The sequence below is a fragment of the Kryptolebias marmoratus genome, linkage group LG14 (assembly GCF_001649575.2).
Source record: "Kryptolebias marmoratus isolate JLee-2015 linkage group LG14, ASM164957v2, whole genome shotgun sequence".
Classification (NCBI taxonomy): Eukaryota; Metazoa; Chordata; class Actinopteri; order Cyprinodontiformes; family Rivulidae; genus Kryptolebias; species Kryptolebias marmoratus.
In genome coordinates, this window is record NC_051443.1 from 9,356,522 (window position 1) to 9,374,828 (window position 18,307).

The following is an 18,307-nucleotide window of genomic DNA, read 5'->3' on the forward strand; positions in this document are numbered from 1 at the left end:
GTTCTTTAAAGAGAAGCACATCCGCTCTGGCTCTTTCACAATAAAAGATTTGAGACAGTAACAGAACAGCTGAGGACCTAATACTTCCAAAATTGTGTGAATGCTGATTCAGCATCTACACTATTGTCCTGTTTATAGTTTTTCCCCTACGGTTTTCTGCAAACTACTTTTTTTGTGCTAATGTAACCATTTATATGTAAAATATTTGATTTTGTGTTGTGACCTTTAGTGTGTGTAACTTTAGCTTTTTAAATAGGTACGCTAATTTTTTTTACTTTTAGTTGCAATTATGGTAATTTTACCTTTTAGCTATTAGTTTGTTTCTTTTAGCTACTGTCCTCTACCTTATAGCTACTGTTTAGCTTCTCTTCTCCTTGTTTTAACTTATCAGTGCAACACTCAGCACTCACTGTGTTGTTGTACATATTTGTTCATTTGTTCGTATAAACTTATCCCATTCTTCATCCATAGGGTTTAATATGATGTTGGCTCACCCTCTGCAGCTATAACAGCTTCAACTCTTCTGGGAAGGCTTCCCACAGGTTTATGGGTGTTTATGGGAACTTTTGACCATTATTCCAGAAGCTCATCTGAGGTCAGACACTGATGTTGGATGAGAAGGCCTGGCTCACAGTTTCTGCTCTAATTCATCCCAAAGGTGTTTTTATCAGGTTGAGGTCAGGACTGTGAAGGCCAGTCAAGTTCTTCCACACCAAACTCCATCATCCATGTCTTTATGGACCTTGCTTTGTGCACAGGTGTTCAGACATGTTGGAACAGGAAACTGTTCCCACAAAGCTGGGAGGATGAAATTGCCCAAAATGTCTGAAGCATTAAGAGTTCCTTTCACTGAAACTAAACAACAGAGCTCAACTCCTGAAAAACAACCCCACGCCATAATTCTCCCTCCACCAAACTTTACGCTTGGCTCAATGCAGTCAGACAAGAACTGTTCTCCTGGCAGCAACCAAACCCAGACTTGTTCATCGGATTGCCAGACAGAAGCGTGATTCGTCCCTCCAGAGAACACGTCTCCTGACCACATACACCTGTGGTCATGGAAGGGATTGGAACACCTGAATTTAATGATTTGGATGGGTGGGTGAATACTTTTAGCAATGAAGTGTAGCTTTACCAGTCTTTAGTTGCAATTTCCTTCAAAATAAACAAAAATCAACTAAACATTACTTCAGAAAGATTGGTATCAAAGAAGTACAAAAAAATAATTCTGGAGACTATTTTCCTCTGTGGCATTTTATCATGGTTCCATGCTATAACTTTGTTTTATGTTTAATGAACATATTTATAAAACCTACTGAACTAAAGACACAATGAATAAACAGTAGCCCAAAGGCACACGGATGCAAAAAGAATATTTAGCATCTGTGTTATAGTAAAACAAAAGTTGGGAGTGAGCAACACTTTATTGGGATTCACATTAAACGTAAAAACAGTGGAAACCAAATGCAACCATCTGTAAAATCCAATACAAAGAACAAACAGAAGAAATTGTTTTTTTATGATGCCCGCTTTAAAAAATGAGAACTGTTCAGGCATCAGAAACAATTAGTCGCATTACAAACATCGTCCTTGCTTCTGTTTTCCAATCAAGCGGCTTGTATTAGTGTGGCCTACGGAGGGGAAAAAAAGTATTTTTTTTGGTTTTAATTGATTTTTTATTCTCATAGTATCTGATGGTTTCCTTTTCCATTAAGGCCAAATAATTTACATGTTAACATTACAAAACATATGCTTCCATACAACAGTGCTGCATGAAATAAAGCTTGTTCTTAATTTACTAATATTCAAAATGTAACACTATTACATTCTCCTTCCCAGGATAAAGTGTAATGCCATGTCAGTAAGAAAGACAAAAACACAGTTAAAAGCCAAACCCAATCACCCTCCGTGACTTTTACAGAAAAAAACAGTAGAATAATACAGGCTCAGATTAAAGTAAATATTATTTTAAGACTAAATTAATGTTCGCAGATGATTCAAGTTTGTAGATATGAATCAGGTATAATCACTGTGTGTGGAGAAACAGATATTGTGGAGATAAAATTTGTATTTCTACCATAATAATAATAATAATAATTGTGAAATCACAAAACACACAGCCATTTTGTTCCGTAATAAAGATAATAAGATAAATTACATTTTTTTTCTTTTTTTTTTTTTTACAAACAGGCTTGAATTTATAAGTAAATTTACACGATTTACATTTACAAGCTCAGAAACCATTTGAGAACATTAATTTCAAAGTTTACTAAATTTTAAAACCATGTTGTGACAACTAACAACTAACTGACCACATTCACTTTCCTACCAGGCTTCTTTTTGATTTATTGTCACCAAATATGGGTTTAAAATCTATTTTCTTCTTCTTTTTCTTTTTTTTTTCCAAGACACCGGCTAACTTGAGGAGCCCTCTCCTTTTGAGTTTTGTGTAGCTTCCTGCAGACTTTACCTCAGCAAAGTCCCGCCACGACTATTGACCGCTACAGCATCACAAGTCTTTTTCAAAGGTTTAAAAAGTGGGGCGACAGAAACACGGCAACACAAACCTTTCTCTGCCGCGGCCGCCGGAATCTGGGAGCTTTTTTTCTCTGTGAGTGTGCGTTTGCGACAACCAAAGTCAAGACAGGAAGGATCACGTTCAGAAATCTGTCTGAACCGTGAGGTTAAAAAAAAAAAAAAAATCTCTTGAGCTCTAAAGTTTGATCGTGGCATGATCAGTCATGTCAGTAATCAAAACATCTCATAATGGCTTCTCTGTCAAACTTGAAGTTCAGGAACGCCTTGGAGGACACCAGGTGTCCAAAGCATTTGTCCTCAGCGGGTAAATAGCTGGAACTGCTTGGAGCCACATCTGCGGAAAGACAAAAGGTTAGGAAAGTCTGAGAAGCCATAGGTTCACCTTCTCCACTGGATGGACAAAACTCTCAAAAGGTAATCACTGGATGTACATCATGGACTTAAGCCGACAAAGAAATAGCTATAACACAGCCAATTATACAGATACTGAGCTAAAATTTGGTGTGGTAGTAGCTGAGAGTCATTCCCATCATACTTTGAGCGCTAACAGGCCTTTAATTTTAAGACAAGAAGCTCCTTCTGCTGAACAGACGGGTTCGATCAACATGTAGCGTGGAACAACTGGGAAACAGATTTGAATCCCTGAACAAAATGATCAGACTATAAAGATAAAATGTTTTTTTTTTTAAGTACATACAAATTTAAATTCTATGGCTATTTTCACACTGCATGTCTTAATGCTTAATTCCTTTATTTTTTGCTCAGATCTGATTATTTTGCGTGGTCATTCACCATCATCAGACTCCAGTATGAACAGGTTATGGCCCTGGAGAAGACGTCACGTCACACGCTGGGTTTACCGAGGTAAACGTGGAGGCTACACGTGTGTGGATTGAGGTTAAAGTTGTTGTGCGATCACGACCGACTAAATTATGAATGAATAATTATGAATGCTCGTTTTGTCTAATGTTTACGTTTGATCTTGCCACTTCCTGCCTATCCTGGCACAGAATTGCATTTCTGGAATGAGAGCGACGTGCTAAAAGTATCAATAACATCTGACACCAACTTTGGTTTCATATGTTGGTGTAGATTCTCAGTCCAGGACATGGCAAATTTAAAAAGTAGAAAAAAAAACAGCAACTGGACTTCCATGCTGTAGCTGAAGACGCACCAAGCTTTAGTCTGCATGACGTCGGTATCGATAATATCAGTATTTAGATCGGCCCTCATACCAGGACTTCAATGATGAAAAAGTCAGATGAAATGTGTTGTGACCGTTCAGACTGAAGTCGCTTTGAAAAACATCACATAATGATACTAAATGTATCAAATTTAGTACCATGCATGAAAGTGACCTGGGTCAGATACGGATCGCATATAAGCAAAAAAAAAACAACTTTTGCCTGCAGCATGAATGTAGCCTTAGTTAACACGCTTGGCCAAAAACATCGTAAAAATGTTCTCTGAACTCAGCGCCGTCTCATTCATGAATGGAGAGCAGTAAGATCAAGTAAGTACAAGACATACCTCTCTCAAACATGTCCTGTAGTCTTCTAGGTTGAGGCCTTTTATCTTCTTTCTGTTGAGTCGGGAAAAGAGTGAAGTGCTCAGAATTAGGATCAGTAACAAACAACCAACCTGTTCTTAACGTCTGTCTGCCCTCTGTCACTGCAGCAGTTCCTAAATCAGACATTTGCTTCAAAAAGGTTCAAAGTGTAAAAAAAATATTGCTGGATTTGTGTGATTTCCTGGCTCTAACATTAACAGCTCTTTTTCTGTTTTGTCTTGCCTCTCATAGGAACAATACACCACTGAACAAAGTCATTATTTTAAATCAGGACTCTTATTTTTATAGATAATTTCTCATTGACAGTCTCTTTAGGAAATCTATTTTTTTCAGGTTTTAAGGCTCAGAGCCACATGTGGAACTGAGTGAATCAAAGAGGAGAAAACTAAAATCTGAATAACCGTGTCTTAAAGCCATCTGTTGCTTTTAAACTGGTTTTGTTCAGGTTTATTCAGAAATCATTTCAAAGCAAAATCTGCTGTTTAGACAATCTTTTAATGGCTTGTCAACACAGACAAAACCGACCCATTATGAAGCAGATTCACTGTCATCCTAAAACAACTCCAATCTACATAACTTTATAGTAGTTTGTGCAAAAACTTTAATTCAAGCCTGTAGATTTGGCAGAAACGTGATAAAATGGCGCCCCAGGCTACACTGAAGTCGTTTCCTCTTACCGCTCACTGCTGCTGACGCTATGGCTGCTTAAAAACAACCGTTCAATTTTTTTTTTCTTTATTACTTTCTGTTTATTGAAAGTTTTTTTTTTTTAAACAATCACATACAAAACTCAGAACCGAAACAGACTGTCGACAAGAGAAAATACTCACATTCTGACTATATTAAACGGATTACAGGGTGAAAACCGTAAAGAGATATAATTTCCATTTTTTGAGCCGCTTTTAAATAAAAGAGGAGAGAGAGACCCAAATTATTCATCGCTCTCTAGAGATTTAGTCCATTTGCTCCATCTCTTTTTATAAAGGTCCGGTTGCAGTCTCAGCATGAACGTTAACTTTTCCATTTTGTGGGTTTCTTCCACCAGTACCAGCCAGTCCTTTAGCGTTGGTGGGTCAGGTTGAAGCCATTTCCGAGTAATCAGTTTTTTGCCTGTAGCACTGAAGATTTTAAATAAATATTTGTCATTCACGTTTAGGCCTTTAGGAACAGCTCCGAGTAGCAATAACATAATGGGTCGTTTGAATTTAAGACCAAAAATTGACTCAATCTTCCCCAGAACATCCTTCCAATAAGCCTTTATCTTAATGCAAGACCAGAAAATATGGGAGTGATTTGCCTCTGTGACCCCGCACCCCCTCCAGCATTTAGATGCATCAGGGTTTCTATAAGGCTGCTGCTTTGGTGTTCTAAAGAAACGTAACAAATTTTTCCAACTGAATTCACGCCAATGGTTTGAGGAGGATGTTGTAGCAGCGGATTCACACATGTTGTCCCACTGCTCTTGTGATATTTCAATGTTCAACTCTTTCTCCCATCTTTTCCTAACAACCGTTCAATTTGATATAAATAACCATGTAATGTGAAAGTGAAAGCTTTGAAAGTTTGGGGATTGGCGTTATTTCAGGACAGCAGCTCTCCACCGCAGTCCAGTCAGAATGAAACTCCATCTTTTCTCGTTCAAAGAGCTATCTGCAACAGGTAAGATAATAACTTTTCCATAAAGCCTCACTTCAAAATGTTTAAACTATCCCTGTAATCATGACATATTGTTTTTCCTAAGGTTAGCTTTTATTTTGTCCTGATGCATATAACCCTAAAATGAAAAGAGGTTATACTTGATTTTCAGCGTACCTGTGAACTTTTACACTTCAGGGTTTTTACCTGCTGGCTGCTGAGTCCGACGTCGCCGCCTCCTTTCTTGACACAAGGAGAGTCCTGACCTTTCTTCCCACTGCCTTTCAAAACCGATTTCTGCAGAAGGAAATGACCAGAAGACATGAGGTGGCAATGACTTGACCAAAGCCGTGGTAAGAATAGCTTTTGTTTCTTCAACAATTCAGCATCTGGAGGAGCTTAGAAACGATTTTTGCAAATTCCCTGGTTTTCAAGCTACAACATCAAACAAGCAAATGGAAAGTTGGAAACTTAGTAACTGGTTATATGAGTTATATGTAAACTCAGGAAGCTTTGCAATTAGATGAAACAGATTAAAAAACAGAAGTTAGGTCAGAGAGTCCATATCATGCATTCATTTTGGGGCAATTTATTTACTTTCATGTCGATTTTCTTCCTTTATTAGATCCTAATTCGAGATGCACATCAGTCTCTTTACATCTTCCTGGAAAAATACCTATCCCACCTTTTCTAAAAAAAAAACCATCTACCTCCAATCACCACCTTAAATTTCGAAAAACCTTCAGCTTCTGATACACACTGTCAGCAGTGAGCACCAACCAGGTCACCAGCAGGTGAGTGGAAGTTTCAGTGATGTGAACATTATTAAAGCTTCAGACATGTTTCACTCGGAAGCTTTGTCGACACCCAGCTCTGCAGTGGAATGAAAGCTGCCACAATTCACAGCTGCGTTAAGATTTAGTCCGAAACAGTGAAGCTCTGGTCAGTTTAGAGTCCTTGACTGAACAGAAAAACGACGGACTGGTGACACCTGTTTTCCAACGTGCGCTCTCGCAGAGCCGTGGTCATCTGGAAAACACGTCTTCTAGACACCCCGCAGGGTCCAACTTTAACCGAAGTGACTTTGTATTCTTTTTGACTACAGTTGTATCACAAACAGAGACTACCAGGTCCCCGCTCCTAAAAAACAAAATCCAAAATTGTCTAGAATCTCACCTCCCTTTATTAGCTGCAGACTGGGATTTTGTGAATGGTGTCTTTTGTAGACTAAACAGACAACTTATTTCCGTTTCTTTCTCTTTCAATCATTGTAAAAAAGGAGCAGAATGGCAGCACAGCAGTCTCTGACCTGGTTGAGTTCATTCTGGCTCAGGTGTCCAGGAGTTTTCTGCTGCTTGTGTTTGGTACAACTCTCTCCAGGAAATGCATAAGTACCTGTGACGTACTGAGATTTTGACCTGATTGATGAGAGGAAAAAAAACAACAATTAAACGAGTGTTGCATCAGCCTGGAACATAAGAAAACCGAGCCTTTCCTTTATTTTTTCCTCCAACAAATAGAGCTACAGTAGCTCCTGAGACGAACAACACGTGTTTTTTTGTTTATTTGATGTTTGCTTATTTTGTTCTTCTTACCGGATGTTGTCTAAAGGTTTGGATGGGGTGTTTCTGTTGTTTGCCAAGTCTTCATCGCTGTCAGACTCGCCTTTCAGCCGGCTAATCCAGTCTCTCAGCGGCCTGCGCAGGACGAACAGAAAGATTTACATCAGCAGGGGGAAAATTTCAGCCTATACTAGGGCTTAAAGAGAGTTTCACATAAAACATCAATAAACAAAAGACATAAAGCATTTGATCCAATTTTCATATCTTACAGAGCTGAAGTAATTCTGACTGATGGCAGTGGGTGATAAAAATGAAACGCTGCATACATGCAGTAAATGAAAATAAAGCATTTAAGAGCGGAAATAGTAAAAAAGGAGCAGACGTGTTAATTGTTGACACTGTTAACTGTAGTACTTCTATTCTAGGATGGATGGATGGATGGATGGATGGATGGATGGATGGATGGATGGATTAAATTGACGATATATTGACTGTTGTGTCCTTTAGTTACTACTTAGGGTCTTTATTCTCAGTTATATTTCCATTTTTTTAAAATTCTGTAAAACAAGCTAAGAATATAAGAAAACACTCTTCTTGTTAGCATGAAGGTAATGGAGAAATAATACAGCTCTGTATCACTTGACACTGTAGTGATATCGAATAAGAGGAGTCACTTCTGTTGTGAAGTTTATTTTAATATCCACTTGTCGTCTCAGTCTTATTATGTGTATTTGCTGCATTGATGAAACCATTCATGGATATTTCTACAAAAAAAAACAGACTTCCATGCACATACCTCATGAATGGAATGGCCATGAAAAACCTATTAGGGGCAAGTCCAAGTTTAGACTTTGGGGTCATGTCATTCCTGTGACTGGGCAGCTTCTCAATAGAAAACCATTCAATATTCTACAAAAAAAAAGAGGTTATATTTTAATGAAACGTGCCTGTTAGCTACAGAAATCAAGAAGCCGAGTGTTCCAGTCAGTTCTTACTCTGATCTCTTTCCTCGTTTTGGGGTTAAACTTGGTATCCTTGGACACTCCTGGTATGATGTAGAGCCGCACCAGCTGGTCAGTGATCTTCTGCTCGATGTACGTGTCCTTACAGATCCGATTCTTGATATCAAAGCCCGTCTCCTCCAAAACCTGGACAACAACCAGTAAGTTGGACCATGAAATTGAAATGCTAATTATACATATGAAGCCAGTCATAACAAACGGTGTACCGCTCACTTCACGGACTGCACAGTCATGGGGAGCTTCGTCCTCGTTTACTTTCCCCTTCGGAAAGCCCCAGCCGGATTTGGCGAGGTAGCCCTGAACCAGTAATACCTGAACAGAAAAGATGCACGAATTAAAGCACAGACACAAGCTTCCCTAGCTGTCCTCATGTTGATACACAACACAGCTCCATTAATTATATACAGCCTAACCCTGTGGTTTAAAACGTTTCATAACAATTACCACCTCAGGAAAACAATAGGCTCTGGTAGTACCACCATAATTTAGTCATTCAGTCGACTTAAACACCTAAACCTAGCCTAAAACCCAAACCCATTTCTTCAGCCCAACCTTAGCTTTTAACAAACCCAGTTGGCTGAGAGACACACACCAAGGCCCGATTATCCTCAGCTGGGCCTTCCTTGGGTAAGGGTGTCTCGTGGTAATGACCGAAACACTCAATAAATCCAAGATCTTGACTGACATGTGCTGGCTCATGCCTTGCCTTTGCCTCCCTGCTCATCGGTCTGACTGAAGGGGAGCCACTGAGGTACAAACTAAAAAAAACAACAACACACCTAACCCTGGTTGAAAGGTGTGGTTTAAGATGTGATTGTTTCACACAATCACTACCAAGAACAGTGCCAAATACAATCTGCTCTTGGCTCTTTGTTTGCTCCATGACAAATAAAGACAAATTTTGGATCAGCTGAATCAAACTTCCTTGCCGTTTTGCACCTTTTGCCGCTAGCAAAGTTGAAACTTCGCTGACCCTGCTTGGACAATCACTAGCACACTCCAGCTTGAATTATTCTCTGCTGTAGCTTTGTCTGAAGTGGTTTCCATTTGGAGCCACGGTCAGAATTTGCTTGAATGGTTTATCTTTTTGTCTCTCTCTATCTCTCTGGCTCACATCACAGTTCAGCTTGTGATGATTAATTAACTTGTAAATAGTTGCTACCAAAAGGTTATTCTGAGTACAACAGTTTGACAATCGTAGGTCAAACCTAAACTCTTAAACTTCAGGGATTACAGGTGTTTTAAGGCAGCAGAAATCCACTTTGGTCTAATCTAACAGGCTGTTGGCTCATCATTCCAGTAAGAATTAAACTATATTTCTCCAGAGGGCGGTCCTTCAAAGAGCCATCTACAACAAGGAAGATATCAGTCGCTTTAACTTCTCCACAGAACCTCACTCAAAAGATACAAACTCTTCCTTAACTTTCATTCACACTTCAGTTCTGGTTAATTTAATTAACTTCTATTGTACGTTTTAAGGAGAGCGCTTTGTTATCTTTGTGTGAGAAGTGATAACGGCTGCTCTGTTGGTGTCACCTCTAGATTTATTATGTTCCAATTTATAAAAGCCTAAAACTGAAAGATGTTAAACTTAAAAAAATATATATTATACAGTATTATTACTCCCTGGACACATTCAGTGTTGTTAACTGCTTATAAAAAAGGCTCACATCATAAAAACATGAGAAGTAAATTTTGAAGAAATGCAGTTTATAATAATCTAACCTTGAGACAACAAAACAAACACTCGACACGACTTATTAAAACTATTAGTGATTTTTCCCCCCTCATGCTTACAGATCTCACTGAGAGCAAAAAAAAAAACCAACAATCAAAATAAAAACGACATCAGACATTCTGTGGGCGTGTGACAAACTCACATTGTCTAGTGATTCGTCTAAAATAATCGCACCATAAGTCGGTACGCCCATCTTGTACTCCTTCCACTGCTCGAGAACTTTCTGCACATCCTCTCCGTGAGGCAGCAAAAAAGGACAATGCTGGAAAAGTTTGCAGTTGTCAAGGAAAGTAATGTCTCCAAGCACGAGTCAGCACGAGTGCCAGCCTCATTTGGCTTCGAGTGCTCGCTCAGTGCTAAGTATTAGTTCCAGCTCAGACAACACGGAAACTTTACGATGCGAAGACTGTTTAAAACGATGAGTCGCGTGTAAGGATATCAGCCTTGGCAAAGTCTCTGATGCCGCAGTGAGGCGCTCCCGGAGTGTTCTGCATGCAGAAGTCCAGGTAGAACCAATGGGCCAGCTCAATCTGGAAGCACACTCGGATGGCGTTGTCCCGCTCCTCACTGGGGATGTGAAGGATGAACCGGCTGAAGAAACACACAGACACACAGCAATATCACAGACTGTTCACGTGTCTGCCGTGTGGTACTTGAATGGTATTATAGAGCCAATGCACTTTAACAAACAGAGGATATGCAACAGGATGTTATTTCATTGGAACAATACATTAAAAAACATCAATATATCCACTAGTTTGCCTAAACTGGTCAATTATGACCAAACATCCAACTTTCTAACCCACAAAAAAAGCATTACAGTAACAAGAAAAAGAAAGTCCAACCTAGTTTCAGTTTCAGGGTTTGACGTAACAAAACATTATAAAGATCATTAGATCTTTACCAGGTTCCAAAATAATTCAAATCTAACCTCAAGTGAACAAAAACACAACAGATTCTACCATATCTTTATTTAATAAACAAAAACAAAGCTAAAAATAAAAAAGCTGCTTGTAAAAAACTATCTACAGCCCAGGATTCAGTAGTTTGTAGATCCATTCTTAACAGCATCATTGTTGTGTTGTATGACCAAATTTAGGCCAAGCTTTAGCTGTCAGACAGACGGCCTCACATATGACTCTAGAATCCTTTGGTCTTCAGAGGAGTTCACGATCGATTCAGTGACAGCACAGTGCCCAAATCATTAACCCTCCACCACCGTGCTTCACAGTTGGTATGAGGTGATTGTGCTGATGTTTGGTTTTAGCCAAACACGACGCTGTGCATTTTGGGTCCAGAGAACAGTGTTACAGAAATCTTGTTGTTCATTCAGATAAAATGCAACCATATTTTCTGATGTAAAGTGCAAAATGACATGATGAGAAATAAACACCTGGCTGTATAAAGACCATTAAAAAGAGAGTTCTGGTCATCATTCATAACAGCGAGTTGGTTTTCTATTAAGCTTTTCCATTGTGAAACGTAGGCTGCCACAACTCACATTGTTCTACGTGTCTTTTGGTGATTTAATGATAACTTCAGCACCATGTAAATGCTGCTTTAGTTTTTAAACAAGGGTTATTACATTTATTACAGACAGAAACTGAGAAACTGCAACGGGTGCGCACACAATAACAAACGGAATTAGCTAGCTGTGGTTTCAAGTAAAAAGGTCGAAAGTTTGACAAAATACGACTGAACTGAATCTAATATGTCTCAGTGCTTTAGGCCAGTAAAGTGAGTGCTGACCTGCACAGATCGTCCAGTACGCTGGAGGGGATCTCCACTCTTTTTGTTTCCATGTTAGCTGAAAACATCCCGACTCTGTCTGTAAGAGTATCCGTTCACATGCTCGCTTTAACTCAGCAGAAACCGCCCGAGTTCACGGGGCGAAGCAAAACCCGAGCGGCTAACTTTTGTCTTGTTTTTCCCACCAGGACCTGAACTGAGCGGTCCCGTCCGTAGCCAGCTGCGCATGCGCACTGGTGAACGTTTGTTTACGGGTTCTTCTTCTTCGTTGATTTTACTGTTCAGATGCAACCTATGGAGGACTCATTACTGCCCTCCACAGGTGTAGAACAAATATTCAAGTGATCATGCTGTTGAGTTTATGTTCTTAAATTGGCTTTCGTTTTGACCCAACATAGGTTTATCAATTATTTATCTTTGTTCTGGTAGTTTTAACACTTAAAACCATGGGGTAGTTGGAATTAGATTTTTAGATAGAAATGTTCAATCTGCAATTTTCAAGAATAAAAAAATAAATAAAAAAGAGAGTTGAAGAAAATTAAATTCCGTTTTTGTTCTTGTCTTCTTATAACACACACAGTTTTAGGTATTTGATTTAATGACATAAGAATGGTAAACACTTGACAGATCTTTAAAGTTCTACTTCTGGAAAAAGGGTGTAAATTATTTACACACATGGCATTTTTAAAGCTTTATAAAGCCCTGCTTGGACTTAGTGCAGCCATAGTATCAAAAATAAAACTTGATTACAGAAAACAAATGTTTTATAAACAAAACAACTTTACTTCAGTGAACAACAACATATCAATGCTATATCAACAGACAAACAGGAAAACTGTCATTTAAAAACTGGACAAGAATTCAGCCGATTGACAAAGATCGTTTTCCAACCATTCCTCCCACTTTGTCTTTTTTTGGCAACATTATTTCTCCAGGTTAAACTGTTCAACCAACCAGGAACGCAAACATCTCTCACTTTAAGAAAACAGTTAAAACATGTCTGGAAAAGGTTTAGAACGAAGTGCTGGACAACTGTACGTCCTTTCCTGTTGCCCGCGTGGACTTTACAGGCAATCCACCCCGCGGAGCCTCCGGGCCAGCTGAATGTCACGGGGGAATAAGGTGACCCTTTTGGCGTGGATGGCACAGAGGTTGGCATCTGAGAACAACAAGACGAGAAACGCCTCTGCGGCCTGGGAGCACGGGGAGAGGCAGAGAAACACAAAGTAGCTGAGAGAGGAAACAGCTCTGTCGCCACTGTTGTTTCTGTTCCCGTTTCTAATCCGACAAATTCAGCTGTGGCCAACAAACTGAGCGTATAATACTGGTATTTTAAAACGAAAAAAGAAACCCCAACCACCCTGATATAATATGACGTCATCCCCATGAAGAGTGTTGCTGCTTTTACCTCCTGCAGGGCCAGGAGAGCGTAGACCTGCCACCGGTATTGTCTGATAGAAAACGCTTGGCACACCTCACGAACCTGAGCCAAGAGGGAGAACAGAATTAATAACAAGCAGAGGTGAAAAGAGAAAAAGAGAAAATAAGCACACAGTAGGCCGGTTAAATTCCTGATTTCTGAACATCAGTCCTCTGCAGGCTCTCATCACCCACTCAGAGGCGTTTGTGTCACTGTGCTTGTTTAAAATCAAACGCCAAAATGTGGGCAATAATGTTTTTTGCTTGTGTCTGTGTGCATGCTTGACTGCTAGCAAAAACAAACCCTAAACCACTGCACAGATTTGAATTAAAACCTTTAGGAAATAATCATCGGACGTACCGCTACAAGTGATTACCTTTTGGAGATAACCCAATTCAAGATGGCCACCCCAGCATATCAGCCTTAGACAACACAAAACTCAGCAAAATATACAGATATTGAGCTAAAATATGATGTCATAGTAGCTGAGAGTCATTCCCAACACATACTCTGCGTGCATAAAGATCTGACTTCATCATTTCTCAGCACGAGGTGATCTTAGTCTTAGTTCCTTAAGAAAATATTATTATTATTATTTATTAATTATGTAATTATGTATCGTGTTTGCAACAAGCTGATATGCTGCAAAGCAACACCACAGTTTATTTTTTGCATCAAGCAAACAGAACAATTATGTAGAATGTTGTAGGCACAAAAGTTGAGTTACGTTAAGTTACAGTACATTGGAAACTTTAAGACCTGATGTGACAATCAATGATTCATTTCTGCTACTTCCATAAAAATCCATCCAGTGGGTGATGAGATATTTTGCTAACAGATAGACACCGCTTAAGCCAGCAGTTAATGTTTGAAGTAAAAATATTGCGCAATGCGTAGAGCTTGAAGGATGTGCTGGGGATAATGCTCAGCTGCCACCACACCGAAGTTTAGCTCAATATCTGTAAAAACTGGCTGAGTTGTAGCCATTTTTGTTTGCTAATGTTGCTTAGCTGTGGCGGCCATCTTGAATGAGACTGCCTCCAAAACGTCATTGATCGTAGATGCACGGACAATGATTACTTTCTGAGAGTTTGATTAAAATCCCTCCAGTGGTTCAACGCTACAGACAAACAAACATTTAGATGCACAGAGACAGGCAAAAACATCATCGCTTTTTACCATCTACAACAGGTAAGATATTAACTGTTCAGAACCCCATTTCATATCATTTCAACTATTTCTTTAACGTTTTGTAACGGTCTGACTCACCAGGCGAGCAAAGGGTGCCTTCCTGATCAGAAGATCAGTACTCTTCTGGTATTTGCGGATCTCCATTAAGGCCCTGGTTCCCGGTCGGAACCTTCTCTTTCTGGGAGCCACAGGAGTCAGCTCTAAAGAAGCAGAAGCAGATCGTTTGTCAAGACCTGGAGACTTTTCTTTGAAGCACAACTAAACCTTCGTCTTCGCACATTTCATTTTCAAACCGTTAGCTTCTGCTACAGAAAACCTTTGCTGTAGCGATGAAAACATTATTGTACTACAAACACAGACACGTCTAAGATTCAATCCAATCTAAAAAAAACAATTTTTTAGTAAAGAGAACTTTAAAAGCTCATTACTGCCATGCTGAAAGGAAAAAAAAACTAAAGGGATAATTACAATATACTACCTCATAACTTTAACTTAACATCCCATATCTTTGATCAACTAAGCCATAATTTTGAGACACTAAATGATAAATATAAGATGCTAAGTCATAATTATAAAATACTAAGTCATAACCTTGTTAAATAGTTTCCCTTAATTTACAGATAATTAAATTTTAGATATTATCTTGAAATTTTGAAACCCTAAGCCGTATTTTTTGAGATAGCATCTCATAATAATTCCGACAATTGTCATGGCAGAAAAACTGACTTCCTGTACAGACAGCAGAATTGGTATTAAAGCTTGACATTAAAAGGACAAATTTAGCCCTCAGCTCCAACATCAGCCACTCACTTGAATCTGACTTGGAACCGGATGCCCCTGGCGAGCGCGGAGGGGGGCGCTGAACAGGAGTTCTGGCCTTCCTGCGGCTGGAGGAGGGAGATTTACTGTGAGGCATGGTCTGAAACACGCAGCTCCGAGCCACGAGAGGAGAAATACTGCAGCCACAGCCTCACTGTGAAAAAGGGTAAGGACAACAAGCCATCAGACGTCTCTTCATGGGATGTAGGAACTTCTTACTCCACCGAGTTAAAAATGTCAAACATTGCACGTGCAAATAAATACTGAAAGCAATGATGAGCACGAACAGCACTGACACTTACGAACCATCTTGTGGCACAATCTGTACGGTGTACAGATTTGAACAAATACAGTGGATATAAAAAGCATGCGAAATTCTGTTAAAATGCCAGGTTTTTGTGACGTAGAAACAATTTTCTCAAAACCTTTAATCACATTTGCTCTGACACATATGAATGGAAAAATATAAACAGATGCAAAAGATGCAAGAAGTTGGTTGCATAAGTCTGCACACCCGCGAGGCTGACAATTGTTGACGCACCTTCTGCACTTTGAAATGGTAATATTTGCCCACTCCTCTTTTCTAAAGATCTCCAACTCTGTCAGATTGTAAGGGCATCTCTTGTGCATGGCCCTCGTCAGGTAACCACACAAATATAGATCTCCAATCAGGCTGGGCCGTTCCGACACAAAAGATATCTGTAACTGTTCATAATACCATCCACCTTGGTTCAAACCCCGGATGCATCTGAACAAAAGCAACCCCACAGCGTGCTGCCGCTGCCACCGTGTTTCACTGTGGTGTTCTTTTGGCAATCTACCGTTTTGTTCCTGCACCAAAATGCACAATTTTCAGAACTGACTAAAAAGGTTAACTTTGGATTCGTCGGACCAGAATGTATTTTTTCCCACATGCTTTTGGGAGACACAGTGATTATAGGTTTTGGCAACATTTAGCCGGGCCTGGATGTTCTTGTTTGTAAGAAAGGGCTTCCTTAACCTGTAATCCAGACGTACGGAGAACACAGAAGTTTGCCGTCACATGTAGTACACAACCAGCACTTGTCAGAAACTCCTGCAGCTCCTTCAGTGCTGCTGTAGGCATCTTGATAGCCTCACAAATCAGTCTCTCTGGAGGGACAGCCAGTTTTCAGTGATGTCTTTGCTGTTTTATAATATCTCCACTTATTGAAGACCATCTTCAATGTCTCCCATTGGTAATCTAATGCTGTGGATTTGTTTTTGTTTTTTTTTACTCTTCTCCCAACTGACTTCTCATAACGAGAGCCTTGGCTTTCTGAGCCCACTGTGAACCTTGTTTTTTTTTTTGCTGTGGGATGCTTCTCAACAATAACAGAGATATAACAGATCCCGACATTCTTCCAGGTATTATTTGGGACGTTCAAGCGTCCACTGATTACACGTGCTGATATAAGCAGTGTTTCTATACAGGGTTTCTTTGGCTTACATCAGCAGCGTCCAGTCCTGGTTCTGGAGGGCCACTATCCTGCATATTTTAGATGTTTCTCTGCTTTCACCCACCAGGTTTTAATGAATGAGTGATTAACAGGCTTCTGCAGAACCTGAAGACCTGCTTTAGAGCAGAGAAACTAAAACCTGCAGGATATTTGCCCTCCAGGACTGAACACCACTGACTTACATGATGTGTTCAACACCTCCTGCAGATCTCATACTGCTGCCAAAACAGCTCCTGGGAAACAAACAAACAAATCATCCAGGACTATATCTGGAGAATAGCCCTGAGATACCTTTGGATAGAGTTTATTTCACATAGCTAAATCAGACGCATCAGTAAGCCTTGACTACCTAATAACACACGAAACCGAAGAGCGTCACGAGCTTCTCCAGTTTTTCAACAGTTTTAGTAGTTAAAATACAAAATAAACTACCACCACGGCGACATTCGGCTTAAAACGAAAGGTAATCTGACCTTAGAAAACGAGTATACTCGTGGAGGACTCCACTCCCGTGTTGTTGAAAACCCTTCAGACCGAGATGAGCAGCTCTTTACCGGTAACAATAAAATTCAAACGACGCTACGTTAACCGCTCGTCCAATCAGATTAGGAAAAACTCGGAGGCGGGATTTCTGGTTTTTTAACAGCTCTGATTGGACGAGGGCAAGCGAGACGTATCTTACAGTAATTCCTGGATGCGCGCGCAGCCGAGTCCAAACCTCGATTAAACAACATGAATATGTTTATTTGACTCATTATTGAGTCAAACAAACATTCAGATATTGAATTATCTAAATTCACCGTGAACACGATCCACCTGCATTTCTTTTAACTTCACCCAAATTTGACCTTTTTAGCAAGCGGTTTGTTTTGCTCCACGTTTAATGCTAAAATTTGGTTATTCTGATCAAATCTCACACATTTTTTCTTCATGGCTCAGCACAAAAAATCTTCATGTTTTTCTCTTCTTTTTTTGGCTTGTTTGAAGAGAAAATATAATGTGCCAACAAAAATAATTGAAAGATTAGTTTTGGCAAACTATTTTGTTTTTTAATCTTTTTTATCCTTTTTATTTTTGTTTATCCAGTTTGTATTTATTACCTTTACTGTTTCTTTGTTTACTTCCTCTAAAATTATTTAATACTGTTACTGTTTTATTTTAATTAGGCATTTTTTAACATTTCTTATTTAATGTCTCTTTTTAAATTAAATTGTTTTGTTTTCTCCTTTCACAATTCTTCCTTGTAATGTCTTCTATACTCATTCATTCTGAGAAAACTATCTTTAGACTTTTGTCTTATAGTTTTTTTTGTAATGTCTATAGTGCTGTAAAGATACAGACATCTACAGATTATGACTGTTACTGACAAAGGCATGTCTCGTTGAAGTTGTGAAGAGTGTAAAAATGACTAATGTATCCAATATTTAATGCTACTTTAAAAGAATAATGAAGCTGTTATGGCTCAAGTCTCTAAAAAAGTCACCAAAAGGTAAAGTGTTGCTTTAGTTGAACTGTTCAAAGGGTTAAACTACAGTTTCTTGGGATATCTGACTCCTCAGGATCCACCTTGACGCTTCACATTCAA

General features: G+C 39.3%; 2 protein-coding genes across 2 annotated transcripts; both read right to left on the reverse strand.

Annotated features, from left to right (window-relative positions):
- Positions 1 to 1,405: 1,405 nt before the first annotated feature.
- Positions 1,406 to 12,060, reverse strand: dcp2 (decapping mRNA 2). Its single transcript, XM_017427384.3, has 11 exons — positions 11,815 to 12,060; positions 10,505 to 10,656; positions 10,208 to 10,335; positions 8,541 to 8,639; positions 8,301 to 8,453; positions 8,102 to 8,214; positions 7,339 to 7,440; positions 7,053 to 7,161; positions 5,951 to 6,040; positions 4,069 to 4,120; positions 1,406 to 2,872 (listed from the first exon to the last, which is right to left on the reverse strand). Exons 1-11 carry the CDS (start codon positions 11,880 to 11,882, stop codon positions 2,745 to 2,747), a joined length of 1,194 nt encoding a protein of 397 aa, XP_017282873.1. The 5' UTR covers positions 11,883 to 12,060; the 3' UTR covers positions 1,406 to 2,744.
- A 334-nt stretch (positions 12,061 to 12,394) lies between these two features.
- On the reverse strand, positions 12,395 to 17,320 carry LOC108242541 (histone H3.3). The gene is made up of 5 exons (XM_017427418.3): positions 17,196 to 17,320; positions 15,236 to 15,398; positions 14,504 to 14,625; positions 13,223 to 13,297; positions 12,395 to 13,007 (listed from the first exon to the last, which is right to left on the reverse strand). The coding sequence occupies exons 2-5, from the start codon at positions 15,339 to 15,341 to the stop codon at positions 12,879 to 12,881; spliced, it is 432 nt and encodes a 143-aa protein (XP_017282907.1). The 5' UTR covers positions 15,342 to 15,398; positions 17,196 to 17,320; the 3' UTR covers positions 12,395 to 12,878.
- Positions 17,321 to 18,307: the final 987 nt, after the last annotated feature.